This window comes from Cebidichthys violaceus, unplaced genomic scaffold, assembly GCF_023349555.1.
Source record: "Cebidichthys violaceus isolate CVI_PGR_0920_01 unplaced genomic scaffold, fCebVio1.0.p SCAF_1, whole genome shotgun sequence".
Taxonomy (NCBI): Eukaryota; Metazoa; Chordata; class Actinopteri; order Perciformes; family Stichaeidae; genus Cebidichthys; species Cebidichthys violaceus.
Genome location: NW_027176262.1, coordinates 14,035,069 through 14,055,244, shown reverse-complemented (window position 1 = coordinate 14,055,244; position 20,176 = coordinate 14,035,069). Strand labels below are relative to the sequence as shown.

The following is a 20,176-nucleotide window of genomic DNA, read 5'->3' as shown; positions in this document are numbered from 1 at the left end:
CTCAACCAACTGCAACAGTGAAATGCTACTTACTGTATACATTACTACATTAATAATTAGGGTATAATCTAATAAAAAAAGTAACTCTCTCTGTGGCTATTTTCCTGTAAAGGAGTACTTACACTTTTGAAACTTTAAGTGAATTTTGCTTATACTTCTACTTAGATAATTTTTAGGACGAGCAAGGCATTTGCTTGTAATAAAGTATTTCTTGCAGTATTGCGGCTTTTACTTGTGTAAAGGATCTCTAGTGCAGAATGGTGATTAGACATAAGAAAGGTGATTAGACATAAGGATTTCCCATCTGGTTGTCATTCCTCCTACATGTGGGATACCCTACAGAATATAAACCATGGGGCTCTGCAGCAAACATTGCATTTCATGAGAGATGGTTGTTAATAAGAAATAGTTGGGGTCGCAAGTCCCTAGAGCGGGACAGTTCACGTCAGGTTGAACGTGACCATGTCAAACGATGGGGATCATATCTGTGGGACGCACTGATATGAGGACTTCTGAGCTAATGACTACAATGTCTTCACGTAATAATGATGTAAGATTATTCATGATTCTCACAACTACTCCCTTCTCATCACTGATGTGGCTCCACTCCTATCGCCCATACTACAGCAGACAGGTCATCCTGAGCGAGGGGGCACCTGCTGTCCCGCTCCGCGCTGCAGTGGCTGTGAGACGAGAGTGGCCTCTAGATGATTAGTGCACAGCTGGGAATGAAGGCAGACCTGTAACACCTGAACGGACTCTAAACATCACAGCATCGCGCGCACGAGCGACGCAACACGCACTTTCCAGCCCCCGGGAGATCCAGAAATGATGTCCCGTCTGCCGGGCAGCAGCAGGACAACGTGCGGGACCACTGGCACCTTTTTGTCGGCTTGTCTGGTCTCCGCTTGTCAAGCCCTTCGGAATTGCGGGGAGGTCCAGTGCGGCGACGGCCACCAGTGCTGTCCGCCCATCGTCACCGGGAACGGCAGCGCCAGCTCCGCGGTGCGCTGCTGCAAGCTCCCCATCCACATATTCTTCGACAATGTTGGCTGGTTTACGCGGAAGCTGTCGGGCATCCTGATCCTGTTACTGCTTTTCGCCATGGGCTACTTTATTCAGCGGATCATCTGCCCGCGGCCCCGCCGTCACCCGCACAATGACCGCAGCGAGGAGCCCTCCCTCTTTCACGGGCACGCGTCGGCGTCCCAGGACTCCCTGCTGGACCGGTACCCTGAATACAGCCTCGGGGACTTCGCCTCTCCGAACCTGCCCGCGTACGATGAGGTCAAAAATTTGCCCACGTATGAGGAAAGCATGCAGGAGATGCACAGAGACCGGTCCGATGATAACTTGCTGTCGGAAAACGAGAGGGGTGGTCAGGGCAGGGTGAGAGCGGCCGGACCGAGAGCCGGAGACCAGAGACGGGATGTCCTGGAGGTATCAGGACCGCAACACAGCCCGAGGACATGTCGGAACTCTGTCTGAGATTGGGAAAAGCTGCAGAGACAATATGGCATTCTTATTTTAATAGAATCAGGGTAATTATCTTGCAGAGATATAAACTGAAGTGCAATTATAATCCTGAATGTTAAGAATAAAGGAGGAGGCTGAGAAAATGCACGTGTTTTGTAAGATTATAGGGGATTACTCGCTTTTTGTATGCAAATGACCGCTTGGGTTAAGTAAATGAGATTATGAAGAAAGCGAAGGCGACTGAAATTGACGCTCTTTGTGATCTGGACAGCTAATTTGGCTCCGGTACAATCGCATTAAGTTTTACTTTAGCACCTCAATTTAAAGTGGCACCGTGAGACAGTTTTCTTCTGTCAAATTATCGTCCTTTCTTAGTCTTAATGCTAAGTATTCTGCTGGACCTGAAAGACCTGCTTTTCTTTTATTTATTCCTCATTGCATTTGCATCCAAAAGGAAGAATATATATTTTTTCTCAGTAACCTGAAATGTGGGCTGAAAGAGGGAGGGAAGGGATGAATATCAATTGTAATAGTTTCTGTAGCACACATTTGTTTTTATCAGCCAGCTTTAGAGCCAGTTCATTTTATATTTTATCGGTATCAACGCAGTATTTTTCAAAACTGACTCACACACATGCACATAGACACACATCGGTGGGGGCTGACAGATGAGCATTTTATCAGTGACCTGAGCCATGTCTGATATGTCTACTGCAAAAGCTGTAGCCACAGAAGAGAAATGCTATTTTTAAAAGTGCTGGGATCCTGCTGCCTGAGGCTACATGTATCAGTGACTTCCAGGTTCTGAATTCAATAAAAGCAATGGCAGATATTACAGCTGGCATACTGATATGGCTTAAACTGCCAAGATACAAAGTTGTGTTTTGATGACAGCATGTCAGACAACATCACAACTGCTGCTGCAAGCAGAACTAACACTGTAAAGCTCAGACCAAGCAAAGGAAAAGACAAAGGGACATCTAACAGGAAACAAGGGTGGGACAAAGACAGTTATTTATTTGTTCAGGAAGTGGTCTGAGAATACCTAGAAATCTACTTGTATGTTTACCTTGTGTGTGTAACTGCCCCCTGTTAATTTGCATTTCTGATTAATGACACAAGAAGTGTCTTTTTGCTGTTAGAAATTGAAAACCAAGCTGACACCTCATTATACCAGGCTTAATGGCCTGTTTACCTGGATTAACGCTAAAGGTGTATTTGCTATAAACGGTCCATTAAAACGCCTCTATTATGTTACAATATTGAAAAAAGCACATTTGTCATTGTCACTTTACTTCGACATTAACTGGGTGCGTGGTAAACAGTCACGCTTGGCATACCTCTCTCCAGCACAGACTTGAAGCAATGTTAGCACATCATTAGTAACAGGCGAAAAGAGAAGAAAGGTAAATTACAAGAACAAATAACATGCCAATCATTATCACAGTCAGAAATGTTCTCCATTGGTTCCCATACCCCAAGAGGACATTTTCAAATGATCATAATGATATTTAGTTTACCATAGGAGGCTCGCAAAAATCTACATTTTAAGGGCTTGACGAAGTGAATTTAAAAAAAAATTGGCTTAAAAAAGGATGAACAGTGTGAATGACAAGAATGAATCAAATCTTAATCTTAATCAATTAACAAAATATTTGGCATTTGCAATTATTGACCTGTCCTGAATGAGAAAGTGTTAATATATTAACTGTGCAGCTTTGTTTAGCTATCCTGTCTTTAATGGTTCTCTACTTGTGGTATAAAGGACCCAGTGACCATCACCTTATTAAATGCCATCAGAAAGACCAATGAATACTGTTAGTACAGGCATTGGATCAAAGGACTGTTATTCACCACAATAAGTAAAACTTCAATTTCCATCAAGTTTAGCTAAAGTATGGAAGATGTTGTTGCTAAAGCATCTGAATGTGCAAACTTAAGACTTTACAATTAGAGACCTTGAGCTTCTCTAATGCTCCCGACGCTAAAAGTCTGAGTGTGATTGTGGTGGCTTGAGTAATCCAATACTGCCAGACCATGATGGCAGAGCCAACAGTGAACACTGATGGCTTTCCTTTCCAGAGGGATATTTGTGGGTGGCTCGAGTTTGCTCTTAAAAGCATTAATGCTTGCTCAAAACCCACTGATGGGTAGATGAGGTTGAGTATGTGACCCCAAGATGCATGAAGCCATATATACATAGTGCTAGTCAAACCATTAGAGGTGTGAATGTTGTGCTCCACTTCGTCCTTCATAGTCCTTGCAGTTCATTGTGAACAAGCTCATATATCTAAGCTCTAACCAGTATCCAACAGTTCCCAGAATGAAACATTAATCAGATAAAGTATAGCGCGACATCCCCTGGCCAGGGAGAGGACAGTGATACAGTGGGTTTTCTTTTTCTGAAATCCACATTACAAATCCAAACATATACTATATGTGCACAAACATATACAGAGACACAAAGACTAATACACACTACACACACACACACACTTACACACACTCACAAGTGACATCAGAATGTGCGTCAATGATCCAGTTGTTTTATGGCTCATTGGACCAAAGAATGGATCAACTATAAAGGTCAAATCAATGAGCATTATCCTCCTCATAAATTTTACATTACATCCGGGAAGTTTATTTTTAGGGGAGCTACATTGTTTGGTCATCAATCTAATGTGAGAACTTGCAAGTCATTGGATATTAAACTCTGTGGTTTAATACAAGTACAGTATCTATTTGGTATTTTGTGCAGCGTAGTTTCAAAAATATGAAATTCTATAGTCCATTTATTGTTCAGTAGATACCACAGAGTAAAAAGTGTACAAAACACAGGTCAAGTAAATAGATATTTTTCATTATCAATATGTAAAAAAAAGCTAGACACATTACTAAGATAGGGTACATGTATAATGGATGAGCAAGTATGGACACAACACATTATTCATTTCTATTTTTCAGTGTGTGTGGCCTCTCTCAGTGGTAATGCATGTGAAACCTGACTCCTCGCTGATAAGTCTTTTCATAGATTAATGTTGTTTGTTCCAGCCGACCATGTTTTTTCACACAGTGAGTACAGGCTTCGAAGACAGTGGACGGAGGGAGTAAAATACGAGTAAAACAGTGAGTCAGAGAGAGACTTAGGCAAGAAGCAGCTAAAAGTGGTGCTGAGAAAAAACGTCTACCATTTTATGTGAGGTTTCATCTGTGGCCACTCACAGTTTCAGGGATTGTGGCGATCAATTAGTACCGTTTCTGTCAACATCATCTTGATATATTTGAGCAGTTGTTTTTATTTGGAGAGCCCTGAGACAGATCTTCTCCCTCATTCGTCCCACCTGGGTCACTCGACGAGATGGATAGGCTATAATGGTCCGCTGATGTACTGGCCCTCTGCCAGCCAGGGGGTGGAGCTGCATGGCAAGCATTTGGTTTCACACCTCAGCAGAAAAGGAAATACAAGAATAACTCAAAGAGAAGCACATATTGGACTCTAAAACACACATGCACCCAGAAATACCTCCGGTGCGAGTGCAAAGCTGAAAAAACATGTCAAAGTTACTCTATGATTTTTGTATAAAACCAGTGAAGCGTCACCACATTAAATAAATACAAAAAATAGAGACAGTAAGGTAAAAGACATTCTTGAAGAATATATACAGTATTTTCATCAGTTTTATTAACTGACATTTATTTTAGTGTTTACAGAAGGCAAATTCTTGAATACATAAAATGTAAAAATATCTATCCATACAAAAGCACAAAGTCAAACATTACAGACAGAAAAACAGAAAAAGATATTAATCAACTTAAAACTTTACACACTGAAATCACTGAGAAGCCGATATGAGAGAAAGGCCATAATGGTGTTGTTGCTGAAAAATAGTAGTAATAATAGATACTCTTCCCAAAGTCAAATAATACACCTACAGTAACAGAATGCCATGTACAATGTTGTGCAAATGTTTTACATTACACAGCATATGCCACAAGATTGATGTGTAAAAGTCAAGTGTCATATTCTTCATGGTCTACATCTCCAAATGTTCCCTTTTGTTGTTACTTGAAGTTAATGTACTTTCGACTAATGGTAGCCATTTTACCTTAAGTACAGACATTTTTATTACTTTGAGGCCGAGCCAAACCACTTCATATTCACCAAATGTCAAAAACACATGGGAATCAATTTCTGCAAAGCGGATGTTTTAGAGAAAGGTCCCCTGAACATTAACGTCGGGAGGCCAAGCTGCTTCTCACAGAGGCGTTCGCAGCTTTCTCCCTTTCTTTAGCCAACTCCACATCTATCTTCGCCTGGATTTTCTCCCAGTCAACCTCAACCTGGCAGAGAGACAGAAAGACGAGATTAGATGAAATCAATGAGGTACTGTAGTTTTTGTTGATCAGTATGGGATTGACAACACAAATCATTTAAATAAGTCACATTACGTCAAGAGTTAACAATTTTCCACTGAAGGCACTCAAGAGTGTATAAACAGAGCGTAAGATGTTGATAACCCCAGTGTGATTGCAACCTAAATCAATGAATGTGCGGTGCTGTCCTAACTTACCCCTTGAGCATACTGCAGGAAACTCTTATTTGTCTCCTTCCTGCCAAATTTCTGTAGGAACTTCCCTCTATAGGCCAGCACGGTGTCCACATGGGTCTTGTGTTTAACTGCCAGCTCCAATGCCCTGGACACAAGATGACAAGATGCAGATACACATCCATCGCGTATTGGACAAACATGCTTCACCGGAACTCTCACTCAAACCTTATTCTGAAGCGAGGCTGAGTAAAAGCATCCTCCAAACGACTTATCCTTTCCCTCTCCTTCCAGCTGTAACCCTTGTACACACATTCACACGAACACTGAGTTTTACCTCTCCCAGTTGAAAAGGTCAATGCTGACTTGTATGGCTTGGTAGATGAGACCAGCTTGTAACAGCGTGGCCTCAGCCTCCTGGACCTGACCGCTGAACATCAGCAAGTGGGCCAAAGACGACTCCTTAGATGGCTGCTCCTTTATAAAGTTGATGTACTGCACCCGAGATAACTGAAAGAGGAGAGAGAGGTGTAAATGGGATACCTTTTAATTGGTCTCTTTGACTTGCTTCTGTCAAAAGCATTGTTTCAGTTAAAGCAATTGTGTGTGTGTCCTTGTGTTGGAAGACCTGGCTAAACAAAAATTGTGATCAATTGAATTGGCCATTAACTAATGCCCTTACCTCTCCAATGGCAGCATAGGCCATCTCCGCTGTGGTCAACTCCCTGTTTGCCATCGCCATACCAGCAAGACACGCCCACAAAGATTGGTCCTACAGATGTGGGGAGCAGAGGTATTTTTAGATGACAATATCTCACCATCTGACACAATAACCTGGAGATGCGTTTTCACATTTACCATTTTACTATACTAATTTATCTACATATGGACACTATTGTTTGAATTTGTTCCTTATTGTACTTGTGCCTGTTGTAATATCTTGCTTGTTGTTATATTTAATGGCTTCTCAACACAGAAAGCATTTCAGATGCGTTTTTCAATCAGTCTCACGCGAATCTGACAGAACACATACGCTTCTTTTTGAATCACTTGCATTTTTCTAGCAAGTACACAGGTAGCCTATACTCAGTACTGTGCCTGAATGCATCCTGTGTAGACACAGACAGATAACTGAAGCTGCTGCTCACCTATCTTGTTGCTCAGGCTATACCTCCTGTGTAGACACAGTGTAAAAACACAGGTGAGAGACATTGTCACGGAGAGTTGGAGGACCCTAATTATCTGAACATATGTCATTTGTATTCAACCTTGTGTAAATGTTTTATTCAAAAAGCAAAGTCATTTCCAGCTAGCAGTGGTTAAGAATATAACAAAGCCTAATGAGGATGGCAGATTCAGGGGTTTGATGGTGTCTTTATAGACCCCCATTACATCCTGCTCATATCCTGCCAGGCCTCATTGTAGTCAGGCTCCAAGCCATTACGAAAACATGCATGACACACACAAAAACAAACATAAACAGAGACGTTTGCTGTACACAACATCAATAAGTGTAAACAAATATGTCACCACTTTATTACATGCAGCTGCATTCATTAAAATGAAGCCTTAACCACCGATTGGCCAACAGTTGAGCAAACTTCTCACTGAAATCACCACTGTGTAATCGGCCCTTTAATCAGAGTCCATCACTAAGACAAGCAGCTATTATCGGAAACCATTCCTGGAAACAACAAATAACACTGTCAGCCACTGTCTGGTGTCAGAAACTTTATATGAAAAGTTGATGACTTATCACAAATCTTCCTTTGGTGTGCCTGTATCATAGTTTATTAGATTATAAATGCAAACTACTGTATGCGTTTTGTGTGTATGGCCCTAAACTATTTCATGTGTCAACTCCTATTTGGTCAAGGCTTACTGACAATGACTGTAATTCTGGGAAAAGCCATGCTGCCACCAAACTCTTACCAGAAGTAGAGGGGGGAGGGGTCGAGGAAAAAGCTCTTAAAACCAGTGCCTCTCTCTCCGGCCCTTTTGTCCCACCCTCTTCTTGCTACTAGCCGTCCATTTCTCCAGGGTTGTGGTTATTGCATCATCGCCCAAGTGAAGAAACAAACAACACTGCATTCAGCGTGGGTGTGTGTGCGTGTATGCACGTGAAGAATTTACACATGCATATAGTGGAGTGGGTATTTATGAGTGAGGTCTTTGGGGGGCTAAATCCGGTAAATGGTGTCACCAGGCTAATTGAAGGCTAATTAAAACCTGCTGGTCTGGTCCCATAAACCTGTCTACTACCTTCTCATTTCAGACCCTGTCTCGCTCTCTTGACACACACAACACAGGCACCTGGACAGTGCCAGAGCTGTAGACTGCAGGATATGTCACACCAAGTTTAGTCAACACTAAGAAGTACTTGACACTGTGATTTGTCTGGGTATCTAACATATAAAATAATATTTAAAATAGGTATACAAATATAAAGATGTGCTGGTTTTCTATGTTACCTTGGCGAAGCGGCAGAGCCGCAGTGCATCCTCCCAGCGGGCAGTGGTGCTGTATTCGTGCAGGAGGGCTGGGTAGGGAGGTACACTGCTGAAAACCAGTGAACCGTCCCCTTGGCGTAACGTCACCTTGGTGCCAACATAGCTCAGAATGTGGGGTGAACGGCTGAACTCACTTTGAAGGGGACAAATACACACACACACACACACACACACACACACACACACACACACACACACACACACACACACACACACACACGGGGCATCCCACCACATATACAATATTAATGAACTGATATAACAAAGTGACAGTGCTGCTTTTGTAACCTGCACTGTACTGCACTTTGTCCAATCTGCCTTCAATCACAGATATCAGAAAAAAACCTAGACACTTCTGTAAAAGTGGAGCCTTTGTATTTATTCATTAGCTCTTGCCACTTGGCATGAGGTGTTCCCCATTTGTACATTGTAAAAAAAAACTAACTTTTAAAATGAAATCTGGCTGCTGGAGCACCACCACAGTAAAAGCTGAGAAATTGAGGTAGTATTACCATAACTTGATTCATGGTGTCTGAAAAAGTATGATTCAGCACTGGAAGTGTAAGACATTAACAACAACAAGCCATAAACCACTGACAGAGGCAGAGACAAGCAAAACTGTGATCGGATGCATGGAAAGTAAATACCAGCTTCTGTACTGAAGCTGAAGTTTAGGCCTTTTGGGCAGGAAGCATTGCACAATCTGACAGCTGCTGGCAACAAATAGTGCCGTAAGTGCTATTTGTTATACCTCGGGAATGAGCTGGAAGGTACCAAAAAATCTGCTTCTGCTCTTATTTTTTATATTTTCCTCTCTGGTGAACAGTATCAGCTTTTTATAAAAAAAAAAAATACCTTTACAAAATTGGGAGAAAAAGACTGCATCTCTACCTGCCATCCTTAATGTACAGTGTTTTCTGCAGCAGTTCCTTGTCAGTGAAGACAGCACTTGGATAGTACCACACTGTGAACTGGTTGTCTTGGATTCCACACAGGATGTTAGCGGCATCATTCCATGCCATACTGTGAACCATGCTACCTACAGGACGGAGCACACACAATGATCACGTTCATCCGATGTTAGCCACACTTGCGTGTAAAAACAAAGAGAGTCACCACACATCTTCTCAAGAGAGTTCCCTCATTCTTGTCTCACCAATTTTGCAGATTTTGGGTTCTCGCCCAAGATGACGCACTGCGGTCAAGTAAAGATCACGGTTCTTGTCTATCAGGGCGATCTTCCTCTCAGTGGATGGGCCACACTGGTCCAGAGCTACCTCCACCACCTCCAGCTGTACATGATAATGGCACACATGCACAAAAGCAAGAGCGAACAGTTGAGTGAATGGTGGACGGACCACAAAAGACAAGGAAAGAAAGGGAAAGAGGAAATATGACAAAATAATCTGTATAAACTATATATATATAGATATATATTTAGACTGTAAAAATGCTATATTGTGATATATGTTGTTATCAAGATATGAAATGACCTATATTGGGATAGAAGGCTTTATTGCAGAGCCCTGTGTGTGTGCTTTTGGCCACAGCCAGCTGGCCTGGTAAAACTGTGTTGGAGCTGTGGAGTGCTGGCAGACAGAGCCATGCTAACAAACAGTAACTAATGCTACCTTGTCTTCTTTTTTCCTTTTCTTCCCTTAATTTTTGTCTCTTTCCCGCTTAGTTTGACTCCAAAGCCCTTCCCCATATTCTTCCTGTGGCTTTAATGTATTGTATTGTACCCTCCTGGATATGGTTAAGTATATCTTTTAGCACAGACACTCCTCTGAAAAGACTATTCCCCTCAGCTAGGTCTATTTAGATGAAACGTTGCCTCTAAAATAATCAGGGCAAAAAAATGAATTGCCACTACATTTAGCTAGAGCTTAAAGCATGTAGGCAAACTGTCCGCATTGTCACCTGTTGATTTATGTAGAAGACAGAAAATAAGGAGCTGCATCAATCTTATAGTGCAGGCTTGGCTAGCTAGCTCAAATATACAGTGCAAAAATGTAGGGGAAAATGCTGGGACTAATTGCCTACTATACATTTCCTCAAAGTTGGGAACACAGATCCACATTTTTCAACCCTGTCCACCACAGATATAAGAGAAAAGAGATGATTTCTGGTGCAAAATTGTATTCGGGGCTAACTAGTGCAACACTAGCTTACTGTGTGTTGCAGTAGCTGTTTCTACAGTAAAAAAGTATCAAGAAGCCTGATGCTAAGTTATTAGTTCGGTGATGCAGGTTTGAAGTTATTAACATTACTTGCATTCTTCAGAAACAATCACTGCACAAGCTGATTGATTGATTTGCTTTGGGAGTCTGGAGTCTGATGTATAAACATATATTAAAACACATCTTTCACCCAACTATGTAACATACAATAATGTTATGTTGGTAATATAACTTGGGATAATTAGTTTGATACACAATAATGAGCCTATGTCAGAGATAACTGGGCTGTATGTCACAGTGTAACTAACTAAATGAGTCTTCACTGTGCATAATGAAATATTGTACTAACACAGGTCTTCAAGGATCACACTCTGGCACGATATGATATCATATTGTTATAAACATATAATAAAACACAATATCATTACATTTTGACCAGTCACCGCGGTCATTAAAACAGCAACATGACAGCTGTGCAGGAGAAATGATCTAATTAGCAGTAAATGTTTGTCAAACTGCTGTAGCAGAAAGTCTCTAATTTCGGAGTCGGAGCACTTCCTCTTTACTGAAACACAAACGGTCAATTTAAGGGCAAAGGATTACCCACCTTGTGAGTCAAGGGTTTGCCATCGCCAAGGGCTTTCCCGGTCAGGGCGTCGAAGAGAAGGATGACTGGTGAGGAGAAACGAAAAGAGAACATTGTAAAAGCAAAGTCCTTCCTATTTACAGGATCAAAGTGGTGACAGCGGCCCCCTTACCTTTTTCATCACTCTTGTCTCGGATGGCGATGGTGTCATTACTAAGCGAGACACCTTGGGCATTTAGGATGTCAGCTCTCATACCAGGGAACTTGGGGGAGGAAATCAATCTTCCCTCGTAGGAGAATGTATACAACCCTGCTCCATCCACGAGCAGAAAATGTCTGGATGGGGGAGATGGGAGAATCCAGCAGATGAGAGTTAAATAAGTGTATCCATGATATTATCTGTGGGTGAGTGGGATGGCATGGAGAGGCAAGAAGGGGACCAAGTAAGGAGATATGATAAATGTTAAAGAGTAAAAGAATAAACACTCTTTAACAGTTAATCAATTGACACAAGCAGGTAATTTAGACATGTAATGCACAGTAACACAACTTTAACTTACTCAGCAAGACTCATCCGTCTCAAATGTGATTTCAGAATGGCCAATAATCTATTTAACTCTATGCTGAGTGTCAGGCACTGCACTTGAGTATTGCACAAGAGCTACTCCATATTAATACAATTTCCCACAGTGGTTTCACTCTCAGCCTTATTGTATGACAAGGCTGGCTAATCGAGAGCACAGACCCTGTGTGTGTGTGTGTGTGTGTGTGTGTGTGTGTGTGTGTGTGTGTGTGTGTGTGTGTGTGTGTGTGTGTGTGTGTGTGTGTGTGTGTGTGTGCATGCTTGGTTTGCTGCTTGATGAGTGATCAGTGTGGAGCAATGAAGCATTAGAGAAGCTGATAAACAATCCAACAGCCTGTTCTCCCTCTTGTTGCACTGCTGCATGAGTAGAGACTCACTTCTCTGCTTGCAGGATGAGGCTCACTGTTCCCTCCTTCAGGTCAAAGATGAGGGGAGTATTCCAGTTCCTTGAGCTGGTACAAATAAAACAGCACAAAAACTGACAGTAAGGAGGAGATACATCTACAGATAGATCATGAAGAGTCCAGTGATAGAAAAAGGACTAACACCAACATGGACTAACACAAACAATCACGACAGAAATACAGTAAAAAGGTAGAGGTAAGCAAAGTAAAAATGACACTTCAACATACATCAGATAACGTTAGCCCAGTAAGAATCAGCATTTCCATAAGATGTGGTTGTTTTTTTCCCCACCAGGCCTTCTTAGTTTTCCTGTCTTTTTTATTCTTTGACAAAATGTATCTAATCTACACAGTATGGAATCTCAGTTTATTTCAGTTGGATCTGAAGATTAGGTTATTAGATGAAAATCATAATTTGAGAACTTTCAGTTCAGTGTAAATATAAAACCAGAGGACCACAGGAGACAAAGCAAAGGAAGAGTGGGCTACTGACTTGTAGACATAGCACTGGAGGGAAGTGGCAACCACAAGGTGACCGTATGCCAGAGAGGTTTTGATAACTCGATCTCGAAACTCCAGTGTGTCCATTGCATCGTCCATCACATTCCTTACCTGAGAAAGAAGGACGAAGGGACAGGGGGGGGCAAACAAGATGAGTTCATTGAAAAAAGGTGTAGGGATGAATACATCTCTCAGGAATGACTGAACAGGCATCAACTTTATACTACTGAACAAACACTTTACACTTAAACATGCAAACGACAAATGGGAGCCACTGGCTTCACTAACAGAGGGGTGAACACAGTCACGTACGCATTGGAGTGTATTTATTCTTAATATACACAGGAAACAGTCTACAGTATGTCCAAGTGTATGTAGGGCAACTGTGGTCGGTTAAAGCAATTTTTACTGTTTTAAGTTTGTGCGTGCGGTGGTTGGTACTCCTTTTTTCACCTGCATAGATAAATACTTCCCTCCAGCTCTCTCTGTGAATGAATGAAAAGGCCTTTTCCAGCACCAGGTGAAAGGTGGGGTTATTTTTACAGCTTTACAAATCTTCCTCTTCTGCTCCCTCCAGCAAGCCAAATTTACATGAAACACAACCAGGAATAAAAAACATTTGACCGCAAGGTGGTAAATTTAGCTGGCTGATTCACAAACCACTGGCAGATGTGCACTTTTAAAGAGGACTGCGAGGAGGAGAAGGGGAGGAGGGAGACAGAAAAGTGCCTGCAAGGCTGAAAATAAATAGCTGATGACCCGACTTTGTTTGGTTTACACAAACTACACTTGGTAAAGATGTCTATGGCAAACGAGTGCACATGTGTGTAGGCACACGTGTATGTGTGTGTGACCTTGTTTCTGTAGGTGTGCAAGTGTGTCCCTGTCTGAAAGTGTGTGTGTGTGTGTGTGTGTGTGTGTGTGTGTGTGTGTGTGTGTGTGTGTATATATATGTACATTTGGGTGTGTTAACCACATGTAAACTCTACCTTGTGGTTAGCGTGAGTTTAAACAGTAGAGAATGGTGGAGCGAGAGAGGCAGCTAGACAGGCTGGTCATTGTCATTGCAGGGCTGCACACTGGCACACAGGGAGGGTCCTACTTTAATATATGGCCACAACTAGTCAAGGCCAGGGAAGCATTTGCTTCCCTATTAAGCATATTCACTCACCACTTTACAGTTGGCCCATGGCTTTGCAGTACTTTTCAATTCTCTTGAAATGCTGACATAAGTGAGTTTGGCATTGTTAATGTTTGAGATTCTATCAGTTGTCCTCACAGACACACTCATTTACAGTGATATTTGTTTGAAAACCCTTGACGTGTAAAACCTTTTATGAAAGACAAAGAATCAAGATGGACTTTTAGCAGGGTTCCTTTGTATATGCATAAAACTGCACCATTTGTTTAGCTAAAATATATTTCTGTCATTGTTTTGTATTATATCAGTCTTCATCACTTCTTTTGTTTTAACAAACAAACTAAAAGTTAAGAATGACATGAGTCACTGAGACCCTAGACAAGACTAAATCAACTTTCTTTAAGGTTAAAACATAAACGTAGATGTATGTGTGTGTGTGTGTGTGTGTGTGTGTGTGTGTGTGTGTGTGTGCGCGCGTGTGTGTGTGTGTGTGTGTGGCTCTCTTTCCACCTGCATGGTTCTCCTCTTGGTAAGAGTGATCACAAAGTTCTTCCACTCCCAATGCTGCTCCACCACGTGGGCAAAGATGACATGCCCGTTGCCACAGGCCCCGGCCAGCTGGGTGCCGTCTGCAGACCAGGCCAAGCTAAACACACTGCCTGTGTTGGGCTTCTCCAATGCATAGGACCACTGGAGGGAGGGGGCATGGGGAGAAAGCAAACAAGATGGGGGAGAGAGAGAGAATAATATGGTTAATGGCTACGGACAGTTATCTATGATCTTAAACAATTACCTGGGAGGCAGCTTAGGAACTAGAAACAATGACAAGTTTAGAGAAGAGAAGCGATGAGAGTCAGCAGTTGTGTATGAGTGAGTGCGTATGCACATAATGTAAACTCTGCTAGAAAGACAGGGGCCCAGCCAGTCAGTCATTGAGCTGTGATGAACTGTGAGACACTGAAGTAGCGCTCGGCCCTGCCAAGTCCAGCACTCGCGCTCGTAAACATACACTCTGCTATACTCATCTATTACATACACGGGGGGCAGGGGTACAGGGAGGGGGGTGGGTTTATATACGAGCCCCCAAACTGAAGCCAAAAGCTGATTAACAAGACCTCTCCCTTCTTTGTATAAGAAAAGGTTTGAAAGAGGACTAACTGACACAAAGTAATTGAAAGGGGAGTTTTTCTCTATGTCCGCTGTGCTGCTTCAGCCAAACCCTGCACCCTTGACAACTATAAGTGATGATATGCGTCCCTTTACAGTATCTTAGACAAGAAAACCTCTCTCTTCTTTTCCTGTTTCCCTGAGGTATCCCTTTTCTCTATGTAATCCCTTTATTTCTCTCTCTGTTTCTAGTACTTTTTCCATCTTCCTCTGCTACCTTTCCACACTCCAGTCCCTCAAGTCTTCTGTAAAGTATCACAACAACAACAAAAAAGTGCTTTGATTTAACACAATTCAGTTGAGACAGTCTGGATACACCAGCAGCTAAAGGTTTTTTTCCGCTTAGCAGAGTAAGATACACTAAAGAAGCTTCTACCGCCTCCCAAGATCATTTGTTGTGGTCCGCTGTGCACACCTATGGTCTTTCTATTATAACCACCGCCGACTGTGTTACATAATACCCCCTTCCACCATCACCACCAAAAGCTGCTGAATGATTTTAGTCATCTGTGATCTTCCACACAAATGCATGCATTCACACTGTAAACTGCTTACGAAGGGAGAAAAATGCTACTGTTAGCTTAGCGCTGCCTGCTTGTCTGTGATGGAGAGACAAGTGTGGTGCAGCAGGCCAAGTGCTGCAGTAAAGTTTGGAGTAAAAGCCCCTGTGTGTTTGCTGCCTCATACACGTTCAGCTGCAGGATGTGAGGTGTGGTGTGAGGAAACAGTCGGCAGGCTACAGGTTACAGGCTCGCTACTTGGATCTCTCTCCCTCTTCCCGGTCTGCCTCATGCATACACTGTCGAGCTGGTTTTGGTCAGCACCCTCCCAGTAGTTAATGTCACATAAGGACCCAAAATAGTTGTGGGAAAATAGAAGACCTGTACAGCCATGTGGACAAGAGGCAGTTTGTTAAAGTTAAATTAATTGCTATTTAACTTCTTTTCCCTACCTGCATTTTTCTGATTTCTGCAATGCCTCACATATATTCTTTTTCTCTTTTCCAAACCTGAGAGATCTCATCTATGCTTCAGCTAACATCTTGAGATGCCTTGCTGTGTTAAAGCACCCTGGGGGGAAAGGAGAGGGGAGGAATGGAGGAGAGAGGGACAGATAGATGGAGGGTCAAAGATGCAGCTGAATGTATACACCAGACTGTAATGAAGCAGGACATATGATATCGGCCCGAGGAGCACTGCTGGATCCATGCTTACCTAATGCTTTTAACACATTGAGCCATTTGACTCCTTCTAGAGCCAGCCGGCAAGCCAGCAAGTGAGAAAGTGTGTGGGCAGGGGGGGGTTGTCTTTGTGTGTGTGCAGTTATTGTGCACATACATGTCTGTTGTTTGTGTATGTGTGTGTGTGTGTGTGTGTGTGTGTAGATGAGATGAAGAAAATGTAATTTAAGAAAATAAGAAAACCACTTTAGAGTAATTAATGCGTGTAGACAGGGAAAAATAAAGACTTTTTTTTCCCTCTCATGAGTGTCCAATGTCTGTTTTGAAGGTGTGTGTGCATGTGTCTAAAAAGGGTGAAAATCCTCTAGCTTGACAGAGTTGTCAGCCAGTGTCTGAATATGGAGCACACAGAGTTTCCTACAGCTCTCCTGAGCTGGATGGACTGGGCCTGCAGAGGAGAAGAAACCCGGGACAAAACAACTTTTCCAGAGCAGCATTCTGATAACAAATTCTTTGCATCTCTCCCTCTTTGATCTACTTTTCTTTCATTAATTCCGTCTCTCATCACAAGTGAAGAATTTAGAGGTTCTGACAGCTGAATACCTAACAAGAAACTGGTCAGGAGAAAAACACCATGAGGAAGTTATTTTTTTTGCTACATAATATGTGACGGTAGATGCATGTCACCATTCTGGAAAATGCTATTTACTTCTGTGTCACACAACAAAACAGGACTAGTGTTTTCAGATTTAAAAAAAGGATGTGTGTCTGGTAAGAAGGAGGTGGTGGGGGTGAGGATAGGAGAAATGGGGGAAACAAGTAAAGGGGAAAAGGGATTAGTGCAGAGATATATACAGTATATATATAAACAGATAGAGAGAGATAGAGAGATATTATACAGCAAGATGAAAGAGTAAGCAGAATTACAGAAAGAGTCTATAAAAGGCCAAAAATATGATTTAAGGTGGGTCTGGGCCTTCATCTAGCTGGATTCCACTCTCTGGTCATTGAACCCTGTCAGTCCATAATGGGCAGCTTTGTGGCCAGAGAGAAGGTGGCAGACATGACGTGTATTTCTCAGCTGAGCTCTGTGGGAGACTTCTCAAACGTACAATGAGCTTATACACGCAGACTATGTATGTACATACAGCAGCAATGTATGCATGCAAGTCTAGGTACACACTACAAATCAGACAGAAACACATCCACCCACACATGTACTTGTGTCAAAGACATGGCAGGAGACCAAGGCTTGTAGTCTTAACACTTGTGATGATCACTTTGAGCACCAGGCAGAACACCTACACATGCATCCTGTGTGTGTTGACATGTGTGTGTTAATGTAACTCATACGCACAGACGTTAGTTGCATGTAGGTGACAAACCATGGAGTGCTGAACTGGTAAAATGACCCTGTTGGATGCTGTAGTGCTGCACAGAACATTTGTTAACGCTGCTCTACCATTTACCATCCTTCACCATATTCTGTTGGGGGTGTTACTATCCAGATCTCTTTTTGTTTCAGGGGCAGAAACAAGTGATGATCCACAGACCCTGGCTTGCAGCATGAAACCTACGATAGAGGGATGTTTTTCCCTAAAGGTATTATAAGCAATTGTAATGGACCTCCTAACCACCAGGGAGCGGTGGTGATTTCTTCTTCTTTCTTTTTCTTAGGGGTATTTGCTTGTTAAAGGAAAATCTGAATTCTAGTCCAGTCCAGGCGGCAACCTTTGATTCTGGCAAGTGAAGCCACTGTGGAAATGTCTTAGACTTCCATTCTCTCCACTGACCAGGAGGAGAAGGATCCTCTGGTTGCAAAAAGAAGTCTGATTATATAGATGACTGAGAAAATGACACTACTTCTCACTTGATTTATTACCTCAGTAAGCATTGTATGAGTTTATGGTCTCAATCGCCACTTTTCTTCAATACAGCATGATGTTCATTTAGTAAATGATGGTCCCATTTAGAATAGAATAGACCAGAAAGCAAGGTATGCTTTAGGGTGTGGCTACCTTGGGATTGACAGGTCGCTACCACTAACAGAGCCATTACAGCGTCGCTACGTCGCTTCTCCGCAGTCCAAATATGGTCACTTCTGTTCACTGGTTGCAAAAAACCAAGATGAAGACGGCCGTTATGTGGACGGTCGGTCCAAAATACAGGTAAGGTATTCGAAATTTAACCTTTTTATTTTACAAAAGCTGATGACATACTGTTAGTTGAAATGAAAAAGTTAGGAAGGATAGCTACCATACATTACAATGCTACCTATCGTTAATGTTCTATTATGCAGTATTGGACCAAAACATTGACACATTAATGAGTGTGTAATGACAACACATTTTTTTGTGTTCCTACTGTTGGATTAGACTGTAACGCTGTTTTTCAAGAAAAAACATTCACATCCAGGAAAAATCTAAACTTAAGTGGTGTTCTTCCTTTGGAATAATGTTATAGGCTAGCTAGCCTTAAGTTAGCTAATTACCTTGGGCTTTTGTGTAATGTTGCGTTACTGTCTTGTATGCTAAACGTCAGCAAACTAGTAGAACCATTTTAACAACGGTATCTACTGTCCGTTAGGGCCCCAACATGTTCAGCAAGGGCCCTGTTAGCATAGGCCCAAGCAGACAAAATGACATTCTGCATTAGCAAACACACATATGCATGCACGTACCCAAAAACACAGTGAATCTACGAACACACAGCCTCTTTAGAGCCTCTTTAAGGAGTTTGCTTGCCTCCTCCCTCCTCTCTTGCTTCTGCTCACTCTCTCTCCATTTCTCGACATATGTTTACCATTAAGACTGGCAGGTGTTGTGGGCCTGCCCCTTCTCTCTATTATTGCCCTGCAGCCGCAGCCAACATAGGGAGGCCTGCAAAAAGGTTACTTAAAAAAAAAGTTAACTCAAAGGCAAGGACGTTCTTACTCTGAGGACCCCCAAATGATATAACTTAAACTTGTTTCCAAAGGCACCCTCTTCATGCTCCTCTCTATATAGGAACAACTAACTGGAACTTTTTTCACTTGTTTCCTGCCTTTCTTTTTTTTTTTAATATCACCCTACAATTAAAAGTGTTACTCCACCCATCTATTTATTATGACATTCCCAGTCACAGGTTTAAAGTTGTGTCCTCTCCACAGAACAGCAGGTGTGTTCAGCTTGAGTTAGGTCAGTTACAATGCATTCCAATAATGACTTTTCATGGCAGAAGGAAAGTATAAAAAAAGTATCAAGTTTATACCTTGCATGACGAGCTTTTTCCTCGAAGAAACTTAATTTGCTCACTAGAAATGGAAGCTGTGTATTTAGACATATTTAATATAATAATACGAGTGTTTGGAACATATTGCAAATGTGACTGGATAGCAAAGATGTAGATTTACTGCTGGACTGCTGAATGTTTCTACGGACATTTTGATACTTTCTCTACCGTGTAAGTTATTAGAGTCTATTGTAACTGATGGGATACAGACCACAGACAGACAGATATACTCATTTTACATCCACCTTTAAAGCCTATGGAGTGTGAGTATTTGAATGAATACAATTTTTAGTGGAGCAAAACTTTAACTCTATCAAACACCATTATTTTGCTTGGAATATGAAATACTGAAACAACACACACACAGAACAAGCAAAGCTATCTTGAAAACAAAACACTGAAAAAATGAGAAGCACACAGAGTGAGAGGGGAGTAGGGAAAACACTAGAAACAAAGTCCAAAAAAGAGAATGAAAGTGTGTATCCCCTTTCCCCTACTCTCTCTCTGTCTGCACTACCTGAAACAGGGCTCTGGTCTTCATGGTCCGGGCTGAGGGGGGTGGGAGGGGTGGAGCTCGGGCCAGGGAAAGGGTTAATGACACATGTCTGGACTAATGGCTCCCAGTGGAGCT

The 20,176-nt window shown here is 42.1% G+C and overlaps 2 protein-coding genes across 4 annotated transcripts in view; one reads left to right on the top strand and one right to left on the bottom strand.

Annotated features, from left to right (window-relative positions):
- Positions 1 to 828: 828 nt before the first annotated feature.
- LOC137880684 (uncharacterized membrane protein C3orf80 homolog) lies at positions 829 to 2,676 on the top strand. The gene has a single exon (XM_068722226.1). It carries the CDS (start codon positions 829 to 831, stop codon positions 1,486 to 1,488), a length of 660 nt encoding a protein of 219 aa, XP_068578327.1. The 3' UTR covers positions 1,489 to 2,676.
- Positions 2,677 to 5,140: 2,464 nt separating this feature from the next.
- Positions 5,141 to 20,176, bottom strand: part of ift80 (intraflagellar transport 80 homolog (Chlamydomonas)) — a 34,432-nt gene continuing 19,396 nt past the window's right edge. For 2 of the 3 annotated variants that reach the window (XM_068711850.1, XM_068711859.1), the window contains exons 9-20: positions 14,439 to 14,618; positions 12,780 to 12,898; positions 12,260 to 12,334; positions 11,472 to 11,635; positions 11,321 to 11,385; positions 9,690 to 9,825; positions 9,425 to 9,572; positions 8,495 to 8,666; positions 6,706 to 6,795; positions 6,361 to 6,533; positions 6,048 to 6,171; positions 5,141 to 5,817 (exon numbers count right to left, since the gene is read on the bottom strand). In XM_068711850.1, the coding sequence (XP_068567951.1) occupies positions 5,707 to 5,817; positions 6,048 to 6,171; positions 6,361 to 6,533; positions 6,706 to 6,795; positions 8,495 to 8,666; positions 9,425 to 9,572; positions 9,690 to 9,825; positions 11,321 to 11,385; positions 11,472 to 11,635; positions 12,260 to 12,334; positions 12,780 to 12,898; positions 14,439 to 14,618 (1,557 nt within the window). In that variant the 3' untranslated portion in view covers positions 5,141 to 5,706. Of the gene's footprint in view, positions 5,818 to 6,047; positions 6,172 to 6,360; positions 6,534 to 6,705; positions 6,796 to 7,955; positions 8,058 to 8,494; positions 8,667 to 9,424; positions 9,573 to 9,689; positions 9,826 to 11,320; positions 11,386 to 11,471; positions 11,636 to 12,259; positions 12,335 to 12,779; positions 12,899 to 14,438; positions 14,619 to 20,176 lie in introns of those variants that run through there. The other variant, XM_068711868.1, reaches the window with a different exon arrangement.